Here is a 17,467-nt window from a genome sequence, read left to right as displayed (position 1 = left end):
GCTGTTGTGTAACTACAACTCCCAGGTTGCACAAACAGCTAAAGTGCATGCTGGGACTTGTAGTGGTGCATCTGCTGGTTGCATAACTACAACTCCCAGCATGCCCGTTGGCTGTCGGTGACTGCTGAGAGTTGTAGTTTTTCAACAGCTGAAGGCACACTGAGTTAAGTAGCAAATCAGTGTGTCTCCAGCTGTTGCATAACTACAATCCCCAGCATCCCCAGCCAAAGTAGTATGCCTCCCGCTGTTGCATAACTACAACACCCAGCATGCCCTTCCGCTGTCCGTACATGCTGGGGGTTGTAGCTTTTGCAACAGCTGAAGGCACACTGGTTGCCAAACTCTGTGTTTCACAACCAGTGTGCCTCCAGCTGTTGCAAAACTACAACTCCCAGCATGCACTGATAGACCGTACATGCTGGGAGTTGTAGTTTTGCAACAGCTGGATGTTCCCCCCCCCCCCAATGTGAATGTACAGGGTACACTCACATGGGCGGAGGCTTACAGTAAGTATCTGGCTGCAAGTTTGAGCTGCGGCAAATTTTCTGCTGCAGCTCAAACTGCCAGCGAGAAATTACTGTGAACCCCCTGCCCGTGCGACTGTACCCTAAAAACACTACACTACACTACCACAAAATAAAATAAAAAGTAAAAAACACTACATATACACATACCCCTACACAGCCCCCCTCCCCAATAAAAATGAAAAACGTCTGGTACGCCACTGTTTCCAAAACGGAGCCTCCAGCTGTTGCAAAACAACTACTCCCAGTATTACCAGACAGCCACTGACTGTCCATGCATGCTGGGACTTTTACAACAGCTGGAGGCACCCTGTTTTGGAATCACTGGCGTAGAATACCCCTATGTCCACCCCTATGCAAGTCCCTAATTTAGGCCTCAAATGCGCATGGCACTCTCACTTTGGAGCCCTGTCGTATTTCAAGGCAACAGTTTAGGGCCACATATGGGGTATCGCCGTACTCGGGAGAAATTGTGTTACAAATTTTGGGGGGTATTTTCTGCTATTACCCTTTTTAAAAATGTAAAATTTTTGGGAAACCAAGCATTTTAGGTAAAACATTTTTTTTTTTTTTTTACATATGCAAAAGTCGTGAAACACCTGTGGGGTATTAAGGTTCACTTTACCCCTTGTTACGTTCCCCGAGGGGTCTAGTTTCCAAAATGGTATGCCATGTGTTTTTTTTTGCTGTTCTGGCACCATAGGGGTTCCTAAAGGTGACATGCCCCCCAAAAACCATTTGTCGCTCCTTCCCTTCTGAGCCCTCTACTGCGCCCGCCGAACAATTAACATAAACATATGAGGTATGTCCTTACTCGAGAGAAATTGGGTTTCAAATACAAGTAAAAATTTTCTCCTTTCTACCAATTGCAAAAATTCAAAAATTGGGTCTACAAGAACATGCGAGTGTAAAAAATGAAGATTGTGAATTTTCTCCTTCACTTTTCTGCTATTCCTGTGAAACACCTCAAGGGTTAATACACTTATTGAATGTCATTTTGAATACTTTGGGGGGTGTAGTTTTTATAATGGGGTCTTTTATGGGGTATTTCTAATATGAAGACCCTTCAAATCCACTGAACTGATTCATAAAAACCTGAACTGGTCCATGAAAAATAGCGAGTTTGAAAATTTTGTGAAAAATTTCAAAATTGCTGCTGAACTTTTAAGCCCTCTGGTGTCTTCCAAAAGTAAAAACTCATAAATTTTATGATACAAACATAAAGTAGACGTATTGTATATGTGAACCCAAAAATGTTTTATTTTGAATATCTATTTTCCTTACAAGCAGAGAGATTCAAAGTTAGAAAAATGCAAAATTTTTTCATTTTTTTCATCAAATTTTGGGATTTTTCACCAAGAAAGGATGCAAGTTACCATAAAATTTTACCACTAAGTTAAAGTAGAATATGTCACGAAAAAACTATCTCAGAATCAGAATGATAACTAAAAGCATTCCAGAGTTATTAATGTTTAAAGAGACAGTGGTCAGAATTGCAAAAAACTCTCCGATCCTTAAGGTGTAAAATGGCCTGGTCCTTAAGGGGTTAAAATGGGGGCATATGGCTATGCCCCCCATCTTTAAGGGGTTAAATGCATTTATTTTTGTTAATAGTCTTCAACTAATCTATTAATATTTTTTAAACTAGAATATTTATAAATAAATTATTTATATTCATACTTTCATTTCTGATGTCTTTTTAAAGGTGTACTCCGCCTCTAAGCATTTACTAATCCCCATTCTTTAAGGGTTACTCTGTTGTTGATCGAGGGTGGCCTGCCATCCCCCCCTGCAGCAGCCTTGTACCTCATCATCCCAGAGCTAATGGGAGGGGGCATAACGCCCCTTCCATAGACTTGCATTGAGGAGGCGGACATTAAGTCATGATGCTCCATCCCCTGCACCACCCATCATCACCCTCAGAGAAAACTTTGGAAAGGGGATAAGATGTCTAACCGCGGAGTACCCCTTTAAGGATATGTTAAAAGATGTCTGTTCATTTCCCACCACTAGGATCCCCCGCAATCTCTGTTGCATCACCCCCTGTCATCTTGGTAACGGAGTCAGTTCTGCTCCGTGACTGATTACTTTTGATGCTAGGGCTGGGGGTTCTGACATCACAAGCCGCTTTCATTATTCTAGTCAATTTGAGGAGGCGTACCGGCCATCATGGCGCCTCCTATAGACTGACATTGAGGGGGCAGTTACATCAGGAGGGTGTGACCGTGACGTCACTTTCAACCCGACCCAGCATCGCCAGTCATTATGCACAGATAGAAATGTACTCTTTTCAATAGATGACAGGGGGTGTTGCAGGAGAGGTTGAATGGTTTCACAGCGGCGTTCCCCCCATAATCAGACATCTTATCCTATAACCTTTAGATAGGGGCTTGGTTGTCTATGGCTGGAGTACCCCTTTAAGTTCTGAGATAAAAATGCTTTTTGCTCAAAGGTTTCTTTAAGGGGTTTGACATTTACTTCTCGGTAAAAATAAATAATCCTTCCATAACTTATTTGCTGTTATATTAACCCCTTAAAGGAGATGTCTGGTGCTCACTCTTCTTATTTTATCCGTTCCGGGCTGAAAAATAAAAGAAAACAAAATTTCTCTTACCTGCCTAGGCTCCCCCCGGTGCTTCAGTACAGGTGTTGGGTCCCAGGGCTGTATTCTTCTTACTTCCTGTTAGCCCGGTACGTCACTCGGAGCTTCAACCTATCACCGGCCGCAGCGATGTCCCACCTCAACCAGTGATAGGCTGAAGCTCCGTGTGACGTGCCGGGCTAACAGGAAGTAAGAAGAATACAGCCTGGGGACCGAACGCCTGTACCGGAGCACCGGGGGAGTGTAGGCAGGCAAGAGAAAGCTTATTTTCTTTTTCTTTGCAGCCCGGAACGGATACAATAAAAAAAGTGAGCACCGGACATGTCCTTTAAGGACGCAGGGTTTTTCAGTTTTTGCACTTTCGTTTTTTCTTCCTTACCTTTTAAAAATCCTAACCCTTTCAATTGTCCACCTAATAATCCATATTATGGCTTATTTTTTGCGTGACCAATTCTACTTTGCAGTGACTTTAGTCATTTTACCCAAAAATTCACGGCGAAATGGAAAAAAAAATAATTGTGCGACAAAATCGAAGAAAAAAACGCCATTTTGTAACTTTTGGGGGATTCTGTTTCTACGCAGTGCATATTTCGGTAAAAATGACACCTTATCATTATTCTGTAGGTTCATATGGTTAAAATGGTACCCTACTTATATAGGTTTCATTTTGTCATACTTCTGGAAAAAATCATAACTACATGCAGGAAAATTTATACGTTTAAAAATGTCCTTATCTGACCCCTATAACTTTTTTATTTTTCCACATACAGGGCAGTATGAGAACTCATTTTTTGCGCCGTGATCTGAAGTTTTTATCGGTACCATTTTTGTTTTGATTGGACTTTTTGATCACTTTTTATTCATTTTTTTGATGGTATAAAAAGTGACCAAAAATATGCTTTTTTGGACATTTGAATTTTTTTTACGTGTACGCCATTGACCGCGCGGTTTAATTAACAATATATTTTTATAGTTCGGACATTTACGCACGCGGCGATACCACATATGTTTATTTTTATTTACACTGTTTTATTTTTTTTATGGGAAATGGGGGGTGATTCAAACTTTTATTCGAGAAAGGGTTAAATGACCTATATTAACACTTTTTTTTAAAACTTTTTTTGCAGTGTTATAGCTCCCATAGGGGCCTATAACACTGCACACACTGATCTCTCATGCTGATCACTGGCGTGTATTAACACGCCTGTGATCAGTGTTATCGGCGCTTGACTGCTCCTGCCTGGATCTCAGGCACGGAGCAGTCATACGTCGATCGGATACCGAGGAGGCAGGTAAGGGCCCTCCTGATGTCCTGTAAGCTGTTCGGGACACCGCGATTTCACCGCAGCAGTCCCGAACAGCCCGACTGAGCAGCCGGGTTACTTTCACTTTAGGCGCGGCGGTCAGCTTTGATCGCCGCGTCTGAAGGGTTAATACAGGGCATCACTGATGTCCTGTATTAGCCGCGGGTCCCGGCCGTTGATAGCCGCCGGGACGACCCGATATGACACGGGGACACCGTGTGACCCCGCGGCATATCGCGGGAGCCGGTGGAGGACGTAAATATACGTTCTTCGTCGTTAAGGGGTTAATAATGAATTATTATACATTAACTATTATAATAGAATTAATAATGCCACTGTCTCCAAGAATTAATGATGCCACTACGCCCCCAGAATTAATCATGCCACTTTTCCTCCAGAATTAAGTATGCCATTGTCCCCCAGAATTAAATTATGCCACTGGCCCACAGAATTAGTTATTCCACTATGCCCCCAGAATAAATTATGGTGCTGTAGCTCCAGAATTAATGATGCCGCTGTGCCCCTCAAATGAATTATGTTGCTGTGCGCACAGAATTAATTATTCCCCTGTGCTCCCAGAATTAATTATGACACTGTGCCCCCACATGAAATTTGCCTCTGTGTCTCCCCAGCTGTTAAAAAATAAAATTCCTATCATGCACAGATAGAGGGTCATGATGGGAGTTGTTGTTCTAAAACAACTGAAGAGTCACACGTGATGGAACACAAATATTTACCTGATAATATAGGCTCCCAGTCATAGGTTCCACACTGCTACGTTGCACTGGCCTCAAGTAGTCACGCCTGGCCAGAGCAGATGATGCAGGCAGCGCTAATCGTGCCACTTGCATCACAGGAGAATCACCGGGTAGGGAACACAGTGCTCCCTTGCTCAAGGCCGCAGCTATTCATTTGTATCGGTGTCTTAGAGATACCTATCCAAATGAATGAGGGGAGATGCGGCGGGTGGTCAGGATGACTGGTGGCTCCGGTCCAGATATGGACCGTGGTCCTCCAGTTGAATACCCCTGCTATAGCTGTTCACACATCTTCGTATAGCTTTCCACACAACAGGTTATATTGCTTTCAAAAAAACTTGTTATAGCTCTCAAGTAAGTTGTTATAGGTCTCCACATCTCCACACACCTCCTAATATCGCTATTTCCAAACTGGTTATAGGTCTCCACACAACTACTTATATTGCTATTCACAAAATGGTTATAGTTGTACAGAAAACTCAGTATAATTATTCACAAACAGCTTTAAATTTCTTGACACAAACCTTGTTATAGCTCTCCACAACACTCTGTAGAGCTCTCCTCACACCTCTGTATAGCATAACTGTTTCCCCGCTGAATTCTGTGTAGAGAAGTGAAAACGTGCGCCATAATGATAAATTCGGTGCATGTCAGCAAAAAAGGAAAGGAGAAGAAAAAGTGTGAGAAAACAGTCCACAAAAGCAAACTTTGATAAATTTGGGCCTCTCTTTTATAAGCTACTAAGGCTACTTTATTAGTGCTTCATTACTGCTCTTCTTTGATAGGGCTATATAGAATAACTAGCAAACAAGTAAATCGGCTGCTGATATAGGGCATTTGCTTTCTGGTGGGTGAAACACATTGAGACCGTTTTATCACTTATCAGTTAATAGAGACCTTATTACTTCCAACCTCTGATATATAATATATATTTTTAGTGTTCATTATCTTATAATGCTTGAAGGCATTTTTTGAAAATAACAAAAAGAAAAAAGAGGGAGAAGGGATTGCGCCCCTAGTGAAGTACGTTCATGAAGAATCATAGGTGATGAGCAAGAGTATTACTCACCAAGTGGGGTTGGGCTAAGAGCACAACACCTCCACTGGCTTTGTACAATATCCAGGCCTGCAGCTACGGTCCTCTGGGATCAACTCGTTCTCCCAGTGTAGATGGGTAGAAAGGAAGGAAAAAACAACCGTCTCTGGCACTGGTCTGCTGCAGTGGCACTAGTCTGCTGATGTAGTAGTTTAAAAAGGTTTCATTGTATAAAACACATGCAACGCGTTTCTGGCCCGAAATGGACCCTTCGTCAGGCAAGAAGCACGTTGCCTGACAAAGGGTCCATTTCGGTCCAGAAACGCGTTGCATGTGTTTTATACAATAAAACCTTTTTAAACTAATACATCAGATGTCTGATTATTAACCACTGCAGCAGACCAGCGCCAGAGACGGTCATTTTTTCATTCCTTTCTACCTAGAGGCATTTTTTGTAATTCGTTATTGTTATTATAAATGCCTGTTTTGGCTAATTTATCTTTGGTCTGTCACCTTCTAGAGACCTGCTCAGTGAATAATGGTGGCTGTGATAGTCGATGTCATGATGCTTTTACTGGTGTTCAATGCAGCTGTCCCATGGGTTTTATGCTTCAAGTTGACAGAAAAACTTGTAAAGGTAAATATCAGAGGTATCATATTCTGTTTCTTTCTTTGGGGTCACCCAAAACATACGGGCTAAATCATAACCATATATACAAAGGTATTGTGTGAAAAAAATAGTTACTATAAATACTTACAACTCATACCAGATGCAAAATGAAATATAGCTGCAAGCAGCAATACAGGTGGCCAGGCTGCAGAGCTGGGTTATAGCACAGGATTGCTGTGACCCCTGATGGTGGAGAAGGTGATCATGGATATGTGTGCTAATTTTTACATTGTTCCGACCAGCATTTACTGAGAAAATGATGTATGCAGAATATTGCACACTGCAATATGGTGGCCAAACCATGTTATCCATGGCAGTACAAAAAGTGATCACGAACATGGGTGCTAAAAATTACTTAAAATTACGGGAATACTGTAAGAAGTATTGTGAGTATTGTTGAGTGCATTTCTGTGAGTTATTTTTTTTTCCCTTTCTCTGTCTGGGAGGAATACAGGTGGAGAGTGGATGGAGTAGTTAATTAGCAGCTGATGAATTGCAGCCAGCTAGCCCTTTGCATTCACTTCGAGGCAGTGGAGGAGAGGTGGTATCTGGTAACTATAAGGGTATGTTCACACTGAGGAATTGGATAGGAATTTCCACGAGCAATTCTGCTCGCTTTTTCCTCTCCAATTCATTCAGCAGTGAAAACCCCATAGAGTTGTACAGAATTTCTGCCCCTCAGTTCACACTGAGGAATTTCCTCAAGCAGAATTCTGACGAGGAAGTCTGTTCCGCTTGAATAAAGAACATGTTCTTTCTTTCAGGCAGAATCAGCGTCGTTTTCCCATAGAGATCAATGTTTTTTTTTTTTTGAGTCAGAAGCATTTCCACGCGGAATCCGCACAGAATTTCCGCATGAAAAAAAAATTAAAATGTTATGAATAGAAATACTTGATACTCCTCCTCCGCATGAAACCTGCATTTCCGCGTGAAATCTCTGAGTTCTTGTGGAAAAGTAACAATATTTTGAGGCAGAAAATTTCTGCTTGATTTCTGCCCCAATTCCTCAGTGTGAACATACCCTAAACGAAAGTACACTAAGCTATTGTCTGAGCTAGTGATTGTGTGTCTGTATACAAGAGTGTGAAGTATACAAGTGAGTGTAAGTATACAAGTGAAAGGGACTTAAAATTAAGGGCATTTAAATTCAGGGAGCTTAATTGAAATATTTTATTGTTTGATTTTTTTTACTATTAATTTTTGCAATCCCCAAATCTAGTATAGCCTCCATTTTGGAAAAGGGAGGAGAGCAGAGAGAAAGATACACAGAGACAGCACTCCAATGGTGAAGATTGTAGGTGATAGGTAATTTTTAGGAGAAGTGAAAAGATTTTTACCTTTATGTGTTGTGCGGACAGGCACAACACTGATGCGCGCTTTGAATATATGTGTGTCAGGAGGCAGCCGGCCGTCGGTTCCGCTTTGCAAGCGGTCAGGAACAGGTTAACAGATGTGGAATCTGGGTTGCCTGGCAGGGCTAACCAGATTTCCGATGAAAATCCGAGTGGTGACTGGATAGGCAATTTTGGAAAAGGCAATCCAGTGTGCATCTTGCACAATATATGCAATCCTTGAACAGCAGTTTGAGGGTGCATATTGTTGTGCAGGGTGTGTGCGAGTTGTTCATTTGGAAGCCCAGATCCTGGATCTAGAGGAGCAACTGGCAACACTGTGACACATTGACAACTTGGAGAGGTGTCTCTTGCTTACTGAGCAAGCACTCTCCGGGGTAGAGGAGGGGGAGGACAGTCAGGCAGCTAGATGGGTTACAGTTAGAAAACAGAGTAGAGGGAAAAGTGTTAGGGAGGATGGTCCTGATCTGGCACACCCAAACAAGTTTGCCCAGTTGGCAGATGAAGGGGATGCCATTTCAGACTCTGACTCTGCTTCTGACCGCCAGGGGGTGTCTACTCCAGTAAGGAGGGATGGAGGATTGCAGGGCAGGCCAGACAGGTACTGGTAGTGGGGGACTCTATTATTAGGGAGACAGACAGGGCGATCTGTCACAAAGACCGGGATCGCCGAACAGTGTGTTGTCTTCCTGGCGCTCGAGTTCAGCACATTGCGGATCAGGTTGACAGGATGCTGGGTGGGGCTGGAGAGGACCCAACAGTCATGGTACATATTGACACCAATGACAGAGGTAGGTGTAGTGTTCTTAACCCCTTAAGGACCAAGGGCATACAGGTATGCCCTTGGTCCTTAACCTGTTGGGGATGAAGGGCGTATGCATACGCCCTTGCGTCCTGGTACTTAAGGACGAAGGGCGTATCCATATGCCCGAGGGAATTTCGGTCCCCGCCGCGCACTGGGCAGGGACCGGACTGGGGTGACTGCTGATATCAATCAGCAGGCACCCCGGGCAAATGTCTAGGGGGGGGTCATCTGACCCACCCCCCTGCCCCCCCCCATTTCGGCGATCGTCTCAAATCGCAAGTAAATTCACACTTGCGATTTGCGCCGATTCCGGGTCATTACGGGTTTATGGTGACCCGGTGACCCGGAATATAAGGGAGATCGCGGTTGTCTAAGACACCCACGATCGCCCTGAAGGGATAGGAGTGAGGTGGCAGGGGTGCCACCCCTCCTATCCCTGCTATTGGTGATCTAGACGCGACCACCAATAGCAGATCGGCGGGCGGGGGGGGGGGGGGTATACTTTCGTTTTCCCCGTCCTGCCACCCACAATAGGCAGGTCAGAACGGGGAAAACGAAGAGGACCGGGCGCCGAAGATCCACTTACCTGTCCGGAGGCTGCGGGTGACGGTGATCGGCGGGCGGCAGAAGAGGACGGCTCTCTGGATCTGACGGAAGCCGGTAAGTTGCCTAGCAACATCTGGGGGGCTACAGTCTGAGACCATTATACAGTGGTCTCTAACCTGTAGCCCTCTAGATGTTGCAAAACTACAACTCCCAGCATGCCCAAGACAGCTGTTTGGGCATGCTGGAATGTGTAGTTTTGCAACAGCTGGAGGACTGCAGTTTGAGACCACTATACAGTGGTCTCTAAACTGTATCCCTCCAGATCTTGCAAAACTACAACTCCTAGCATGCCGAAACAGCTCTTTGCTGTCTGGGCATGCTGGGATTTGTAGTTTTGCAACATCTGGAGGGTCACAGTTTTGAGATCACTGGGCAGTGGTCTATAAACTGTAGCCCTCCAGATGTTGCAAAACTGCAAATCCCAGCATGCCCAAACAGCAAACAGCTGTCTCGGCATGCTGGGAGTTGTAGTTGCGTACCTCCAGCTATTGCATAACTACATCTCCCAGCATGCCCTTCGGCGATCAGTACATGCTGGGAGTTGCAGTTTTGCAACAGCTGGAGGCACACTGGTTGGAAACAGAACCTAACTGAAGGTTTTCCAACCAGTGTGCCTCCAGCTGTTGCAAAAGTACAACTCCCAGCATGCACGGTCTGTCAGTACATGCTGGGAGTTGTAGTTTTGCAACAGCTGGAGGCACACTGGTTGGAAAATACTGAGTTAGGTAACAGAACCTAACTGAAGGTTTTACAACCAGTGAGCCTCCAGCTGTAAAACAGCTCCAGGGTAAAACACTACATATACACCCCCTTACACTGCCCTCCCCCCAATAAAAATGAAAAACATATCGTGCGGCAGTGTTTCCAAAACGGAGCCTCCCGCTGTTGCAAAACAACAACTCCCAGCATTACCGTACTCGGGAGAAATTGCACTACAAATTTTGAGGGGCTTTTTCTCCTTTTACCGCTTATGAAAAGGAAAAGTTGGGGGCTACACCAGCCTGTTAGTGTATTTTTTTTTACACTAACATGCTAGTGGTGCCCCATACTTTTTATTTTCACAAACAGTAAAAGGAAAAAAAGACCCCCAAAATTTGTAACGCAATTTCTTCTGAGTACAGGAATACCCCATATGTGGGCGTAAAATCCTCTGTGGGCGCACAACAAGGCTCAGGAGTGAGAGCGCACCATGTACATTTGAGGCCTAAATTGGTGATTTGCACAGGGGTGGCTGATTTTTACAGCGGTTCTGACATAAACACAAAAAACATAAATACCCACATGTGACCACATTTTGGAAACTACACCCATCACGGAACGTGACAAGCCTTAACACCCCACAGGTGTTTGACGAATTTTCATTCAATTTGGATGGGGAAATGAAAAAAATTAAAAGATTTCACTAAAATGCTGGTGTTACCCTAAATATTTCATTTTCACAAGGGAAAATAGGAAAAAAGCCTCCAAAATGTCTAACCCCATTTCTTCTGAGTAAGAAAATGCCCCATATGTGGATGCAAAGTGCTCTGCTGGCACACTACAATGCCCAGAAGAGAAGGAGCGCCATTGGGATTTTGAAGAGAAAATTTGTCCGGAATTGAAGGCCACATGTGTTTACAAAGTCCCCATAGTGCCAGAACAATGGACCCCCCCACATGTGACCCCATTTTAGAAACTACACCCCTCATGTAATGTAATGTAAAGATATGTCAAAAGCCAGTGGGGTGTAAATACTCATTGCACCCCTTAATTCTGTGAGGGGTGTAGTTTCCAAAATGGGGTCACATGTGGTGGGGGGGGGGAGTCCACTGCTCTGGCACCACGGGGGTTTTGTACACACACATGGCCCCTGACTTCAATTCCAAACAAATTCTCTTACCAAAAGCTCAATGTCGCTCCTCCTCTTCTGAGCATTGTAGTGCGCCAGCAGAGCACTTTACATCCACATATGGGTTGTTTCCATACTCAGAAGAAATGGGGTTACAAATTTTGAGGGTAATTTTCATCTATTACCCCTTGCAAAAATGTAAAATTTGGGGGAAAACCAAACGCCTGTGGGGTTTTAAGGCTCAGTGTACCCCTTGTTACATTCCTTGAGGGGCGTAGTTTCCAAAATAGTATGCCATGTGGTGTTTTTTTTGTTGTTTTTTTTTGCTGTTCTGGCAGCATAGGGGCTTCCTAAATGTAACATGCCCCCCAAAAACCATTTCAGCTAAATTTGGTTTCCAAAAGCCGAAAGTGACAAATTTTAGGGGAGCATTTTCTCCCATTACCCTTTGTAAAAATGGTAAATTTGGGGGAAAAAACTGCACTTAAGTGAAACTTTTTTTTCTCCATTTACACATCTGACTTTAACGCAAAGCCGTCAAACACCTGTGGAGTGTTATGGGTCACTGAACCCCTTGTTATATGCCTTGAGGGGAGGTTTACTGCTGTTCTGGCACCATAGAGGCTTCCTAAATGCGACATGCCCCCCAAAATACATTTCAGCAAAATTCACTCTCCAAAATCCCATTATTGCTCCTTCCCTTCTGAGCTTCCCTTCTGAGCTCGTCAAACACTTGACATACACATATGAGGTATTTCATTACTTGAGAGAAATTGGGTTACAAATTTTATTTTTTTTGGGGGGGGGGTGTTTTCTCCTATTCACCCTTGTAAAAATTCAAAAACTGGGTCTACAAGAACATGAGTAAAAAAAATTAAGATTTTGAATATTCTCCTTTACTTTGCTGCTATTTCTGTGAAACACCAAAAGGGTTCACACACTTAATGAATGTCATTTTGAATACTTTGAGGGGTGAAGTTTTTATAATGGGGTCATTTGTGAGGTATTTCTAATATGAAGACCCTTCAAATCCACTTCAAAACTGAACTGGTCCCTAAAAAATTCAGATTTTGAAAATTTTGTGAAAAGTTGTTAAATTGCTGCTATACTTTGAAGCCCTCTGATGTCTTCCATGTCAATTTTATGATGCAAACATAAAGTAGACATATTGTATATGGGAATCAATATATAATTTATTTGGAATGTCTATTTTCCTTACAAACAGAGAGCTTCAAAGTTTGGAATTTTTTACCAAGAAATTACCAAGAAATTATGCAAGTATTGCAAAAAATTTACCACTAACATAAAGTAGAATATGTCACGAAAAAACAAACTCTGAATCAGAATGAAAAGTGAAAGCATCATAGAGAGTTATTAATGCCTAAAATGTGCAAAAAACACTCTGGTCCTACAGTGAAAATTGGCTTGGTCCTTAACCCCTTATATTTACGTCCTGCGCCGGCTGCATCACATCGCGTCGGTCCCGGCACTCATCAACGGCCAGGACCCGCGGCTAATACCACACATCGCCGATCGCGGCAAAGCTGACCGCCGCTTCTAAAGTGAAGGTATCCCGGCTAGTCAGTCGGGCTGTTCGGGACTGCTGCGGTGAAATCGCGGCGTCCCGAACAGCTTACAGGACATCGGGAGGGCCCTTACCTGCCTCCTCGGTGTCCGATCGACGAATGACTGCTCCGTGCCTGAGATCCAGGCAGGAGCAGTCAAGCGCCGAGAACGCTGATCACAGGCGTGTTAATACACGCCAGTGATCTGTGTAAGAGATCAGTGTGTGCAGTGTTATAGGTCCCTATGGGACCTATAACACTGCAAAAAAAAGTGTTAATAAAGGTCATTTAACCCCTTCTCTAATAAAAGTTTGAATCACCCCCCTTTTCCCATAAAAAAAATAAAACGGTGTAAATAAAAATAAACATATGCGTAAATGTCTGAACTATAAAAATATATAGTTAATTAAACCGCACGGTCAATGGGGTACACGTAAAAAATTTCCAAAGTCCAAAAAAGCGTATTTTGGTCACTTTTTTTACCATTCAAAAATTAATAAAAAGTGATCAAAAAGTCCGATCAAAACAAAAATCATACCGTTAAAAACTTCAGATCACGGCGCAAAAAATGAGTCCTTATACCACCCTGTACGTGGAAAAATAAAAAAGTTTTAGGGGTCAGAAGATGACATTTTTAAACGTATAAATTTTCCTGCATGTAGTTATGATTTTTTCCAGAAGTACAACAAAATCAAACCTATATAAGTAGGGTATCATTTTAACCGTATGAACCTACAAAATAATGATAAGGTGTCATTTTTACCGCAATATGCACTGCGTAGAAACAGAATCCCCCAAAAGTTACAAAATGGCCATTTTTCTTCGATTTTCTCGCACAATGATTTTTTTTTCCGTTTCGCCGTGAATTTTTGGGTAAAATGACTAATGTCACTGCAAAGAAGAATTGGTGACGCCAAAAATAAGCCATAATATGGATTTTTAGGTGGAAAATTGAAAGGGTTATTATTTTTAAAAGGTAAGGAGGAAAAAACAAAAGTGCAAAAACTGAAAAACCGCAGTCCTTAAAGGATTAAAATTATTTCAGGGATTTAGGCCGCAAGCTTAAGGCAAGGACCTCCAAGGTAATATTTTTGGATATATTACCTGTACCACAAGCCACACCAGAGAGGAAGCGGGAGATTAGGGAGGTAAACAAGTGGCTCAGAAGCTGGTGTAGAAAGGAGGGGTTTGGTTTCATGGAGAACTGGTCCGACTTCGCTGTCGGATACCGGCTCTACCGTAGGGACGGACTGCACCTCAATGGGGAGGGGCAGCTGTGCTTGGGAAGAAGAAGGCTAGAAGGGTGGAGGAGTGTTTAAACTAGAGACTGGGGGGAGGGAACCTACAACATAGAGGGGGAAGGTAGTGTAGAGAGAGAGGGGGGACTTATTAATGTACCTGGGGGTGGAGCGAAGAGAGGAGTTAGAATCGTTAATAGAGATAGGCTTCAGAAAAAACATACACATTTGAATTGTATGTTGACTAATGCCAAAAGTCTGACCAATAAAACTGAGGAACTGGAGTGTATGACGTGTGAGGAAAATTATGATATAGTGGGGCTTGGTTGGACAATAGCTGTGACTGGGTGGTCAACATACAGGGTTATTGTCTATTCAGGAAGGATTGGCCAAAACAGAAAGGGGGAGGAGTTTGTCTTTATGTGAAATAGTCTGAAGGCTGCACTACGGGAGGATATATGGAAGGGAAATGATAATGTGGAGTCATTATGGGTAGAATAATATAGAGCTTAAAAATGAAAAAAGACATTCTGATTGGGGTTTGCTATAAGCCACCAAACATAATGGAAGAGGCAGAATATCAATCACTTAGGCAAATAAACAAGGCATCAAATCAGAATGAGGTGATAATAATGGGGGACTTTAACTCTCCTAATATAAACTGGCAGACTGAGACCTGTGAATCTCATAAAAGAAGCAGGTTTCTGACTATAGTTGAAGATAATTACCTGTCCCAAATGGTGCAGGGCCCGACTAGACGGGGCTCCCAACTAGACTTAAAGGGGGTATTCCAGGAAAAAAAGTTTTTATATATATATCAACTGGCTCCAGAAAGTTAAACAGATTTGTAAATTACCTCGATTAAAAAATATTAATCCTTTTAGTACTTATGAGCTTCTGAAGTTAAGGCTGTTCTTTTCTGTCTAAATCCTCTCTGATGACACCTGTCTCGGGAAACGCCCAGTTTAGAAGAGGTTTGCTATGGGGATTTGCTTCTAAACTGGGCGTTTCCCGAGACAGGTGTCATCAGAGTAGATTTAGAAAGAAAAGAACAGCCTTAACTTCAGAAGCTCATAAGCACTGAAAGGATTAAGATTTTTTAATAGAAGTAAATTACAAATCTGTTTAACTTTCTGGAGCCAGTTGATATAAAAAAATAAAATAAAATAAAATAAAATATATATATATATATATATATATATATATATATATATATAAAAAGTTTTTTTACGGGATAACCCCTTTAACCCGTACAGGACCTAGGGCGTATGGATATGCCTTCTGTACCTGGGTCTTAAGGACCCAGGGCGTACCTGCACGCCAGTGGGAATTTCGGTCCCCGCCGTGCGGGGATCGGGCTGGGGTGACTGCTGATATCGATCAGCAGGCACCCCGTGCAAATGCCCAGGGGGGTTATCAGAATGAATGAATGAATTCACACTTGCGATTTGCGCCGATTCAGGGTCATACGGGTCTATGGTGACCCGGTGACCCAGAATACAAGGGGGGATCGCGGTTGTCTAAGACACCCACGATCCCCCTATAGCGATAGGAGTGAGGTGGCAGAGGTGCCACCCCTCCTATCTCTGCTATTGGTGGTCTAGACGCGACCACCAATAGCAGATCAGGGGCGGGGGGGGGGTTACTTTCGTTTTCCCCGTTCTGCCCACCCACAATAGGCGGGGCAGGAAGGGGAAACCGACAGGGACCGAACGCCGAACATCCACTTACCCGTCGGTGGAAGCTGCGGGACGGGATCGGCGGCGGTGATCGGCGTGGGCGGCATGTCGTGCAGCAGAAGAGGACGGCTCCCTGGATCCGACGGAAGCCGGTAAGTTGCCTAGCAACATCTAGAGGGCTACAGTCTGAGACTGTAGCCCTCCAGATGTTGCAAAACTACAACTCCCAGCATGCCCAGACAGCTGCTGGGCATGGGGGGAAATGCAATTTTGCAACAGCTGGAGGTCTACAGTTTAGAGACGACTGCACAGTGATCTCTATACTGTAGCACTCTAGATCTTGCAAAACTATAACTCCTAGCATGCCCACATAGCTGTTTGCTGTCTGTGCATGCTGGAATTTGTAGTTTTGCAACATCTGGAGGTCCACAGTTTGGAGATCACAGTGCAGTGGTCTCTATCTGTAGCCCTCCAGATGTTGCAAAACTGCAAATCCCAGCATGCCGAAACAGCTGTCTCGGCATGCTGGGAGTTGTAGTTGCGATCCCTCTAGCTGTTGCATAACTAGATCTCGAGCATGCCCTTCGGCGATCAGTACATGCTGGGAGTTGTAGTTTTGCAACAGCTATAGGCACACTGGTTGGAAAATACTGAGTTAAGTAACAGAACCTAACTGAAGGTTTTCCAACCAGTGTGCCTCCAGCTGTTGCAAAACTACAACTCCCAGCATGCACGGTCTGTCAGTACATGCTGGGAGTTGTAGTTTTGAAACAGCTGGAGGTTTGCCCCCCATGTGAACGTACAGGGTACATTCACACGGGCGGGTTTACAGTAAGTTTCCTGCTTCAAGTATGAGCTGCGGCGAAAATTACGCCGTATCGCAAATTTCTAACGGGAAGCTCACTGTAAACCTGCGCCCTTGTGAATGTACCCTAAAAACACTACACTACACTACACTAACACATAATAAAGGGTAAAACACTACATAAACACCCCCTTACACTGTCCCCCCAAAAATAATGAAAAATATATTGTACGGCAGTGTTTCCAAAACGGAGCCTCCAGCTGTTGCAAAACAACAACTCCCAGCATTTCCGGACAGCCACTGACTGTCCAGGTATGCTGGGAGTTTAGCAACAGCTGGAGACACCATGTTTGGGAATCACTGGCGTAGAATACCCCTATGTCCACCCCTATGCAATCCCTAATTTAGTCCTCAAATGCGTGTGGCGCTCTCTCACTTCAGAGCCCTGTCGTATTTCAAGGAAACAGTTTAGGGCCACATATGGGGTATCTCCGTAATCGGGAGAAATTGCGTTACAAATTTTGGGGGGCTTTTTCTCCTTTTACCCCTTATGAAAAGTTGGGGGCTACACCAGCCTGTCAGTGTAAAAAAATGTAAAATTTTACACTAACATGCTGGTGTTGTCCTTTACTTTTTATTTTCACAAGTGTTAAAAGGAAAAAAAGCCCCCCAAAATTTGTAACGCAATTTCTCCT

The 17,467-nt window shown here is 43.6% G+C and overlaps 1 protein-coding gene across 1 annotated transcript in view; it reads left to right on the top strand.

The window, feature by feature from the left end:
• Positions 1-17,467, top strand: part of SCUBE3 (signal peptide, CUB domain and EGF like domain containing 3) — a 1,482,089-nt gene that overhangs the window by 714,954 nt on the left and 749,668 nt on the right. Inside the window, exon 11 of the mRNA XM_056557668.1 lies at positions 6,745-6,861. Coding sequence (XP_056413643.1) covers positions 6,745-6,861 — 117 coding nt within the window. The remainder of the gene's footprint in view (positions 1-6,744; positions 6,862-17,467) is intronic.

The sequence above is a fragment of the Hyla sarda genome, chromosome 2 (genome assembly GCF_029499605.1).
Source record: "Hyla sarda isolate aHylSar1 chromosome 2, aHylSar1.hap1, whole genome shotgun sequence".
NCBI classification, from domain to species: Eukaryota; Metazoa; Chordata; class Amphibia; order Anura; family Hylidae; genus Hyla; species Hyla sarda.
This window is presented reverse-complemented; position numbering and strand designations above follow the sequence as displayed.